This window comes from Oncorhynchus clarkii, chromosome 9 (assembly GCF_045791955.1).
Source record: "Oncorhynchus clarkii lewisi isolate Uvic-CL-2024 chromosome 9, UVic_Ocla_1.0, whole genome shotgun sequence".
Classification (NCBI taxonomy): domain Eukaryota; kingdom Metazoa; phylum Chordata; class Actinopteri; order Salmoniformes; family Salmonidae; genus Oncorhynchus; species Oncorhynchus clarkii.
Window position 1 is genome coordinate 14,847,204 of NC_092155.1, and position 11,654 is coordinate 14,858,857.

The 11,654-nt window shown below is 40.0% G+C and overlaps 2 protein-coding genes across 2 annotated transcripts; both read right to left on the reverse strand.

Annotated features, from left to right (window-relative positions):
• Positions 1-2,558: 2,558 nt before the first annotated feature.
• On the reverse strand, positions 2,559-3,467 carry LOC139417463 (tripartite motif-containing protein 29-like). Its single transcript, XM_071166748.1, has 3 exons — positions 3,135-3,467; positions 2,949-3,044; positions 2,559-2,816 (listed from the first exon to the last, which is right to left on the reverse strand). Exons 1-3 carry the CDS (start codon positions 3,465-3,467, stop codon positions 2,559-2,561), a joined length of 687 nt encoding a protein of 228 aa, XP_071022849.1.
• Positions 3,468-8,505: 5,038 nt separating this feature from the next.
• On the reverse strand, positions 8,506-10,309 carry LOC139415950 (endonuclease domain-containing 1 protein-like). The gene is made up of 2 exons (XM_071164142.1): positions 10,055-10,309; positions 8,506-9,100 (listed from the first exon to the last, which is right to left on the reverse strand). Exons 1-2 carry the CDS (start codon positions 10,226-10,228, stop codon positions 8,600-8,602), a joined length of 675 nt encoding a protein of 224 aa, XP_071020243.1. The 5' UTR covers positions 10,229-10,309; the 3' UTR covers positions 8,506-8,599.
• Between the last annotated feature and the right edge of the window lie 1,345 nt (positions 10,310-11,654).

Here is an 11,654-nt window from a genome sequence, read left to right on the forward strand (position 1 = left end):
GCATCAAAGCTGAGACCAAGAGACTGAAAATCAGCTTCTAGCTCAAGGCCAACAGACTGTTAAATAGCCATCACTAGCCGGCTACCACCCGCTTACTCAACCCTGCACCTTAGAGGCTGCTGCCATATGTACATAGACATGGAATCACTGTCTGCTTTAATAACAGAAAACTAGTCACTTTAATAATGTTTACATAGTGCTTACTCATCTCATATGGATATACTGTGTTCTATGCTACTGAACTTTTGTCAATGCCACGCCGACATTGCTCGTCCTAATATTTATATATTTCTGATGGAAAACCTGTGTAAGACAACCGCATTCTTTGAGAACCTGTAACAGCTGTTGGAAGGAGAGGACCAAGGTGCAGCGTGGAATGTGTCCATATTTATTTAATGAACACTGAAATCACAAAAATAACCACGCGACCGACCGAAACAGTTCTGGCTGGTGCAGACACACAACAGAAAACAACTACCCACAAATCATAGAGGGCAAACATGCTGCCTAAGTATGGTTCTCAATCAGAGACAACGATTGCCAGCTGCCTCTGATTGGGAATCATACCAGGACAAACACATAGAAATAGAAAACCTAGAAAACACAACATAGAATGCCCACCCCAACTCACGCCCTGACCAAACTAAAACAGAGACATAAAAAAGGAACTAAGGTCAGGACATGACAGAACCTCTGCAGCTTTATCTGTCTCTGGCTCCTAGTATAACACTCCTTCTACAGGCATATACAGCATGGCACCAGTGTAGAAAACAACAAAAATGAAAAGTATTATATTAACACTTTAATTTATGAATACTTGTGATATTCATATAATATTAAAACATAATAATAAGCTAATGTCACCTACCAGTCCTTTAAGGAGGAGAATATAAAGTCAAGCCCTAGGCCTACGGTGGCACAACAAGTGTGTGAGTGTGTGTGCTGTAAAGTGGCACACTCATTGGTGATCTCCTCACCCAATCAAAAGGGTGAGGACACACCTTGTCACTGTCGATTAAAGGGAGGCACATTTGGACTACTCCATGCAGGAAATGACCAATGCCTCTGACTTTTTGGCCTTGCTATACACGTAAAAGTAAGGGTAGAGTTTCTCAGTGAAAGACTGGTTTGTGAAAGAGTAGATGTGAGATTTTTCATCCACGTCGTAGAAGGAGACCTGACCCCTCTCATAGTCCACATAGATCCCAATTTTTCTAGGCCTGGGGTTCAGATAAAGATTCTTAAGGGGGGAGGAATGAACCTTATAATCAAATCCATATTTTCCCAGTGCAAAGAACCCATGCGCTGAGTTAATTTGAACCTCTTCCTTCCTGTTAATTAAGTCTACCCCTTCCTTTTTCGAACATTCTGTTAAAAATCGCGCAACTTTTCAGCGTCCTGCTACTCATGCTAGGAATATAGTATATGCATATGATTAGTATGTGTGGATAGAAAACACTCTGAAGTTTCTAAAACTGGTTAAATCACGGCTGTGACTATAACAGATCGTGTGTTTCATCGAAAAGCGCAAGAAAAACTGCTCTCTGAAAGCTAAAAATTATTTCCATGCGTCACTTTCATGGGTTGTTAAAAGGGCACAAAATTAATTATGGACCTGCATGCAATTCCTACAGATTCCACACGATGTCGCCATTGTCGTCATTTTCCAGGGACTTTTTTCTTGGTAAATCCAACTAACTGGATTCAATTTCTTCCGGTCTCCACCAGGATGTTTTGAATGTGCACATTGGCAGCCATTGATTTGAAGACGAGGAGCTATTGAATACACATCGCCCTGTAATCATTTTGATAAATTATAAACGTTTACTAATACCTAAAGTTGGATTACAAAATTATTTTGAAATGTTTTGTGAAAGAGTACATCTGCGTCTCAAGTAGGAGCAAGAAGTTAACTGTTTCCTTGGCAATGCCTACATCCCAGTCATTTCTTAGGCCCACCTGAACCTCCCAGTAATGACATCCAGAGTTAATGCCTTTCTACCCCAAGACTATGGTGTAGATGTCAAACCTCTCTGGGTTGTTGGATAAGACCTGGGCGTTTTTTGTGCCTTTGAGACGTTTGCCACCATCAGATAGACATAGCCACTGACTTTTCAATTCCAGGGTGACGTCCTCTGTGGAAAGAAATTGAAAATTATTATTTTCATGGCTGAGTACAATCAATAATCTGATTTAAATGTAGTTGTTCAAGAATGTATCCTCTCACCTTTGAACCCTTTCATTCTCTTCAGTTCTGAAAAAAAATGATATTGATCAAGCTTGCTTGACATTCAGAAGTTAAGGTAAAAGTTATTTTCAACAATTACACTACAAACAACACTGTAAGTCTGTAAGTGTTTTCAATACTCTCTTGAATATCTCCACTTTGATGGACAAGGCCCTCCTCACTGTCCCAACACACAGATCAGAGTACACACAGATCTCAGACCAGTCCTTGGTGAGTGGAGGGGCACGTAGGGCCAGGTAAGTATACAGCAAAGGAGATCAGAAAGCTATTTACATGAAGATATGTATAGCAGTCTTCTGATACATTGACATCAACCACTGAGAGTGATACTGGCCTGTAGGAAGTGGAGGTGATCCTCAGTGTGTGAGAGCTGCTCCAGCTCAGTGCTTCTCCTCTGTAACTCAGTGATTTCCTGCTCCAGGTCATTGACGAGCCCTTCAGCCCTTTTCTCTGCTGCTGTTTGCATCGCCTCCATCACCTGCTTTAGATTGGTTCGTCTTTCTTCAACCGAACGCGACAGATTGGTGAAGAGATTCTCACTGTCCTCAATATCTTTGTTTGTACTTTTCTGATGTAATGGAAAGATGTTTACACACTATTTATTAACTGATTAAATTGTTATACCCATTTTCCCATTGATTACATTGACATTGTGAATTGGTGATATTATTTTTTTATGATGACATTTCTAAAGACTTACCCTACTGATCTCCACTGAGTGTTTGATTTCATCCACCTTCTTCTGTCTGACCTGGACCATCTTTTCAACCTCTGCTTTAGCGGCCGCAAGCTCACCCTATAGACAGACAATATTGAAATAAATCAATTTAATAAACAGTTTTTGCAGAAAAATAAATGTTAACTGTGTGGTTTCAACAAATCTCACCTTCTGGTGTGCTCCCATGTCTTCAATGGGCACAGTATCATGAGACTTGTGGTCTGTCTCGGGGGGAACAAAACACACACACATCTGGTCAGTCCTACAGAACAGCTCCAGGAGTCTTTCGTGCTTCTTACTCATTCTGTCCTCCAGGTTCTCCGCTGGGTCGATCAGCTTGTGTCTCTTCAGATTCACCACTCTCTGATGATGCTCCAGGTGAGTCTCACAGTAAGAGGTGAGACACACCAGACAGGACTTCAGGGCCTTGAGCTTTCTTGTCGAACAATCATCACAAGCCACCTCCCCAACGGAAATTGAGCATTTATCTAAATTATACATCTAAATTACGTATATAAAACTTATATATATACATTTTATTTTCTTGACAGGCACCATTGATGTCACCAGACTCTGGCTTTCGGGCCTTCCGCCCTGAATGATTTTGTCTCAGCCCCGAGTCCTTTGCCCTGCTGGGATGTTGTAAAACAAACTAGTCTACACTGCATTACACACTGCAATGAATACGGAAGGGGGTAACTACATCCCAATATGGCAACTGGAGTATGGGCGAGTGGGTGTGTCGAAAGGAAAGTGGTGGGCGTGTGGAAGGAGTGGGAGTGTCAAAAGCGCTCTGCTATAGGTTAGACTGTTTTGATTGAGATGTTTTTTTCTCGTTTCTTACCATGCAACTACGATACATTAAGCTACCATACTGCGAAAGTTCGGACTTCTGTTTGTAAGACAGAATCTTGAATCTGTCGTATTTCACTGTTAGTTCTACACAAATAATTGTGCATTTTCAGTTATAAAAGTATGCATGATTTACCTACACTCCATGTTGAACGAACAAATTGTCTGTGTACATTTATAAAATTGTACCGGCATTTCCTGTTTCCATCAGCCTGATTTTTCCTGTGTCAGGTAATTCATCCACATGAAATGGTTGGATGGAAACCTGGTTATTGACTGATATAAGAAGAGGAAATCTGCACTAACACATTTCTAAATTGCACCTTGGGAATTCTACTACTACAACTATCAAAAGTAGGTTGAAAGTATATCTATATATGTACACACTGTACACACACCTACATACATTCACACTGTGCACCGAATGGGATTGATCAGTCTAATCAACCATACCTCGAGAATTTGGACTTCTGTTTTTACGCCAGAGGCTGCAGCTAAACAAAGCTGGAGAGCGGAGTTAACATTGTTTTTCCAACTTATAGAAGATGGACTTACGGAATTTCTTCTTCAGAAAAAACTAGATGTAGGAGTAAGTAAATAGATGTGTGTGTGTTTTCAAAACAATTGTAAATGAACTGATATTATTCTGCATCTACATAATGTCGTGGCAGAATCAGAAACCTTTAGGTAACATTTATAAATAAGATGTTTTATTCATTTTCATAAGCATGCTTATGTGGGCAAAGTTACTTTGGCCCAGAGAGGGGAGAGGTCGGGTTAGTCTTATCTGTGAATGTGTCTGTAAACTATTCCTAAAGCATGTGAAGGGATGGTGTGATTAATGGGGAACCAGTTAGGTGGCTCCACAATGTCTGTGTGCCAGTCACTTCTCTCTGTAAGCTTGTCCAGGAGGGGGTGTATTTGATATATGTCATTGGATGAAGTAATGTCTGGGTCCTAAGTGGTACCAAGAACGAGATAAGAGCTTCGTTTAGGAGACCAAACTGAACTATAATTTATAGCCAATGCTGTCTAGCTATGGGATACTCCTCTCTGAAGTAAAGTCTTTCTTTGTATAACGTTCTTAAGATCGGTTATTTGTTATGTCGACTAGGGGGGTGGATCTTTGCTATAAAGGACCTCAGTTGCCAATATGTTGACACTCTCAGAGAATTAATTTATAGACACTGAATTGATCTGAGAGTCACAGGGTTGTGATGAAGCTCATATAATCAAAGATGGACTTTATGATAACTCTGACTTGTGTGTCTTTTGCTCTCTCATGATTTGGTAATACAGGAAATTTCCACGACAATAGAGAGACATAGGCCAGACAGAGCTGCATACAGGAGAACACACAGAAAGAGAGCGAGAACACAGGTATTGTGGTTATAGGTTAAAACCAGTTAAATGTAACTAAATGTAATCAAAAAGGTAATCTACATAATCCCCAGAAGTAATTATTAGGCCATAAACAATAACTAGTAATGCTGTATATTCCAAGAAAGGTTACACATCACCTTTCTGGTCAAAATAGTAAAAACATTGCTGTGGTGTAGTCACTTCTGAGGACACAAGCTGAAGTACACAGTACGCCGGACGCTTTATCTGGACATGGTTCTACAGGACCTCCACCAGCCGAAGCTAAGTAGTAACATTAAACATTATGCCTTCTAATTGCTGAACTCATAATATACAGGAGAATGATCGCCTTACGGTGAGGATAGCCGTGCTGCAAGTCTAGCTTCAGACACAATTGTTAGGCGAGGGAAATTTAAGTGTAGGAAAGGATGAAACAGCATCTGTGCCACCAATAAGTACAGATAGTAGTATAAATCCCCTCGCACAGTCCCCGCAGCCGGACAATATTCTCATGGCTTCTGGAGGGAATGGCTGTAGGAATGCTCAACCGGTGTCGCTCATTCAGCTGGCAGAAATGTTCAACCGGTTCTCCCCATTAAGCAATGAGTCGGAGTCAGAGGCAGAGCCTTCTCTGGTCTCTCTTCCACCCGTTACGGGGTCTGAGACGCCGAAGCCTCCCACCATTAGCTCTGACAAATTGAAAACCCTTGTCATTGGCGACTCCATTACCGCAGTATTAGACTTAAAAATAATCATCCAGCGATCATACACTGTTTACCAGGGGGCAGGGCTACCGACGTTAAGGCTAAACTGAAGATGGTGCTGGATAAGGCTAAAACTGGCAGGTGTAGAGAGTATATGGACATTGTTATCCATGTCGGCACCAAAGATGTGAGATGAAACAGTCTGAGGTTCTGACCTGGTTAGATCCTATCTGTCGGAAAGATATCAGTTTGTCTCTGTAGATGGTTTGTGCTCTGATAAATCTACTGTAAATGTCGGTGTTCCTGAAGGTTCCATTTTAGGACCACTATTGTTTTCACTGTGTATTTTACCTCTTGATGATGTCATTCGGAAACATAATGTTAACTTTCCCTGCTATACAGATGGTACACAGCTGTAGATTTCGAAAAACATGGTGAAGCCCAAAAATTGCCCTCCCTGGAAGCCTGTGTTTCAGACATAAGGAAGTGGATGGTGGAAAATTATTTACTTTTAAACTTGGACAAAACAGAGATGCTAGTTCTAGGTCCGCAGATCGAATTATAAGCAAAAATTACGGTTATAAACGGTACCAGAACCACACAGTGACCGACATCAACATGAGGGGAGGGGTGGGGGGCAATCAAATATTGTACATGGTTTATGAAAACATTGCAACAAAATAATGATAAAAACACTTTTCCCCAAAAAAACGTATTCATGGGGAATTACTTTCTAGTAATTTGTACATGTTAATAGATTTAAAAAAATATGTTATCGTAGTAGTAACTACGCAATTACCAAACATCATATTCGATGGGTTTACTGACCACAATCACTGCTAGCACCCCATATCCTTCATCACAGTCTCACATAAAATTGTTTCTTACATTTTAGACATTAACATATTTCACTGTTAGTGTTAAGCACTAATACAGGCTTTGCTGAAGGTGTGGACACAAGGAGTAGTAACTGGGTCAGTGAACACATAAAGCTGGATATTATACTTTACATAAAGACAGCTCACCCTAAACTGCGGATAGAAGATGGGAAAACAGAATGCTGGATAGATGAAGCACCACAGAGACTGATTTACTTTTATATAGTTTTTTCTTCATGAAAATCCTTACCTGTTGGGGCAATAGGGTCCGTGCTTGAAGGACCTACTGGGAGGTGTGTTTCTTAGGAGGCTAGTTGGAGGAGATATAGGAGGACAGGCCATTATACTGGACTCCCGAGTGGTGAAGTCGTCTAAAGCACTGCATCTCAGTGCCTGAGGCATCACTAGACACCCTGGTTTGAATCCAGGCTGTATCACAACCGGCCGTATGCTGTCATTGTAAATAAGAATTTGTTCTTACTGACTTGCCTAGTTAAATAAAGGTTACACACACATATTGACTGGAATGGAATCAATGGAATGGCGTCAAACACATCAGGAGCTACAGGAGGACGGGCTCATTGCAATGGCGGGAATAGAATCAATGTAACGGAGTCAAACATGTTGTTTACATATGTTTGATACCGTTCCATTGATACCATTTCCGCCATTACAATGAGCCTGTCCTCCTATAGCTCCTCCCACCAGCCTCCTCTGGTGAGTATGAAGGAGAATGAAAGACTGGGCACTTGATGTTACCAGTGTAACAGCTAACAGGAACGGACAGTTGGTTCTCAGCTCTGCCAATGGCTTCTGGGTAATCGGTCTGTCCAACGGGGACAGGCTTGAAGTCGTGGATGAAGAAGAGCATGTCCTTTCCAAAGATATTCAAGAGAAAGTGGGTATCTATGTGGATCTATCTATCTCATGAGGAAAGGAAGGTGACTTTCTTTATTCCAGAAGACAGCACAGTCATTTACCAATGGACCCTGTTATGAGGATGATGTCCTCCCACTTTTCTCACCCTGGAACAACGATGCAAATCCGATCACTATTTAATCCATTGTGATTACACAGGTTTAGAATAAACGTCAGATGGTATATTAAAGCTAACATTGATACTCTAACTGTTGATTGTTTGTTACATTGCTTGATGAACAACTTCCTTCCTTTCTAATGGACAAAAGCAGTACGATTTATATCATTGCATGTCTTGATTCTCCTGTTAGTCATATTCTGTTAGTAACTTTTGATTTTGAGTTGTAATACATAAACCTTCCACATGATGGCGGTAAGTGACTTTTGAGTTGTAATACATAAACATTCCACATGATGGTGGTATTGAAGCTATGAAGACTTTTCTTTTTCAGCCTGACTCCAATTCCTTCATTGTAACATTTGCTGAACTTGTACTAAAACAGTATGCAAATTAATTGTATTTACATTCTACTTGGGCCTATATGGTCAAATAGTGGTCCCGTTTAATTGTCAAATTACGCAATAATGTGGAAAGGTACATTCTAGCCAATAGTATCTTGACAGAAATATGAAGGAATGATGATGTGATAGATAATTCAATAGTTATGATTAATCATTCAAAATCACATATTTCTCAATTTTGTTTTTGTTTTAAATATGAATTAATTGGTCATTCTTGTAATTACCTAAATCAGCCAATGCACTTCTACTGGAGATACATATACCGTAATTACGAAGAACAATTGGTATTTTATTTAACAAAAATACAATTTTCATGTGTTAAAAACAGTAAAATGTGTAATTGTTGCAATACTAGTGTTGTTCAAGATTTAATTAGCATTAGCTAGCTTACTTAGCGTTAGCATCCGCCTTGGAACACAGAGAAAGTTGAACCATATAATATGCTGAGTTCTTTCTCCAGTTCTTGCACAGTCAGTGTTAACACTATGTCGTTGTTATCAGGACCTACGTACCCTTTAGACTCCTTAATTCCATTTATAATAACACAACAGTATGCACTCCAGTAGAACTTAGCCACTCTGACACCATTACCTATCGCTATGTTATCAGGCACTACACCAGTGACTACATAGACCTTTGAGCATTTTTGCAGTAGGCTAACCAGGTTCCTTTCATGTGTCTTCCATCCGCCCCTGTTGAAGCTTGAGCCTTGTGGGGCTGCGTTGGTCAGGGTAGAGGTGGCTAGCATGGATAAATATGTGGAGGTGTGGTAGACTGGGTAGAGGTGGCCCTTATCGTAGACTGGTCCCCAATAGTCGCTATTCAGGGCCTGGTGTTGACCCCAGTTTATGGTTGAGGGTTTCTGTGCGCCCATGCAGAGGTCTCTACCACCATCGAGCTGTGAGTCAAGGAATGTCATTGGTTATGAGCAACACATTTTATTACCAGTCTTATCAGTCTGTGGATATCTTTGGTAAATGGAAATTCATGAGGAAGTTAAAATTTACAGAGATTTGTGTGATAAACTTTAAAAAGATGTATAATATATATATTTTCAAAATGTATACATTTCTTCTGTTTGTGCAGCTTGTTGGTGAATACACAACATATGTTTGGGAAAATATAGGCATTATGGTAGCAATTTACTTGAAGCTTTATACTCAAAACATTGACACCTTTATGGATATTGCAGTTTCATTCATGCCAACCTTCAAAAAACATTTATTCAACATCATTCATTCAGTTTTCTAAATAAATGTCCCTTCATGCAGATCTTTATTTATCCATTGTTCAACAGAAACTTCTATTTTTCAACCACAGTACCCAACTTCCCAATGTACCATAAAAACATGTTTTTGTCTTGGCAGATAATATACTGTATGCCTAAACTAAGTTGGTGCTCCAGAATTCACTGTAAGCCAGGTACTGCGTTCACTTCAAACCACCTTCTCCTGGATATCGTCTAAGAAAAGTAAATAGTTTAACGATATTTCATGATGATTCCAAGGAATGTTTACCCAGTGGCATCCTGTCACACAGAGATCACGAGAGAGGATTCACAACAGTTAATGCACTGCCACTTTTTGCTAGCCCTGTGCTGCTTCCAGCCTGTTACATGTGTCAGAGGGTGGGGTACGGTGGCAGTAAAAAAACAAATGTACTTTGTACAAAGATCCAGTTGGAAAGCTCCTTTTGAATGAAGTTGAATAAACACGTTATGAAAGTTGTTATGAATTAATCTGCAACACTCATCAGGGCCTTATGTATACCTTGTTAAGTAAACAGTTCCCCAAGAATGTACAGCTTGAAATGAAATGCTATTCATGTCCGGGAAAAAAATGGGTATGCTTACCTGAGGTTCGACATACCAAGGGTTCTCTCGGGAAACGGTTGAATGTTGAAGCGTGTAGGCAGAATACACAGGAATCTTATTATTGGTATCGTAGAGCGTGGCATAGTAGTAAATTACTTGGTTTTTCTGGTCCATGAGACACTGGCATATCTGCTGGTAGCGATTGTTGTTCATAAGATCTCTGAGAACCGTGGGATGGACCCCATTCACAAAGAACTGAGGGCAATTTGTGAACGGGGTCACATTCCCCTGGGAAAGCAGAGGAAACAACAGCAAAACTAAAATGTCACAACGAAGCCCCATGATAAGACACGGCCAGCACTGGTGGAGATGAGATGATGACTGAGCAGAGTTTCTATGAAGATAAAGCCAAAGGCGATTGACTTATATGAGCTTCCACACATCCTACATTTTCTCTGGAAGTGTCCCACTGTCAACATTTTGTGTTCAGTGGCCTGGGGTGGTCTAGTGGTTTATTTACTGCTGCCAGTTAGTATGGGTTCGAATCTGGCCCAAAACTCTCCTACCAATGCTCTATCTCTCTTTTTTCCTTTCAATAAAACAATAAAATATACTGATGATAATAATAATAATAATATGTGTTCAATTTAACATTCAAAGCACACAATACAATCGTGAATATCGTACTAATCTGTATAAAAGACACTTGCGAATATAGCAATATTGTAATCTGGTTCAATAATTGTCTTAACTGTACATCATAATCAGCATGAATAATGTTATTCTGATCTACCATTCTAGTTGCACGTGGGACAATGCAGATCAGGAGACAGTCCTGTGGTAAAGTTTATATTTCTGAAAATATGATATGAAAACTTTTGATAATTACAGTGTACATTTTACACTTGCTGAACAGCTTCCTGATTTTTTTAAAGGACAAAATAACTATTAACTCTATCATGAAATCTCTTTATCGTACATTAACGTACATTAACAAATGTCACTTTTGAGTCATTATACAGAAACATTTCACAGGATTCCGCACTCAAGCCATGGAAAATGTTCAGCATGACTTCAGGTAACACTTTATTTTAAGGTATACATATTAGCCACTCAAGAAGAAACTCAATATGTTGTGTATTTATGACATTAATGTACACCAATTATCCACTTTTATCTACAAATACTCACACCTCCCAGACAGTTTAGCTAAACCCTTCAATGGATTCTTCCAGGATAATTCTGAAATCCATCTATATAACACATGACACTGTGATAACCTTCACCCACCCCTCTGCCATACCTCACATAGTCAATTATCTATCAGATATATAGCGGTACCATACTCTGAAGTTGTTATCTTCACATCATCATCCCTCAATAACTTAAAGTGAAGACTGGGGGTCAGCCTGATGAAGCAGACTACTCAGTAATCTCCTCCATGAAGACTGGGAGTCAGCCTGATGAACCAAACTACTCAGTAATCTCCTCCATGAAGACTGGGAGTCAGCCTGATGAACCAAACTACTCAGTAATCTCCTCCATGAAGACTGGGGGTCAGCCTGATGAACCAAACTACTTAGTAATCTCCTCCATGAAGACTGGGGGTCAGCCTGAAGAACCACACTACTCAGTAATC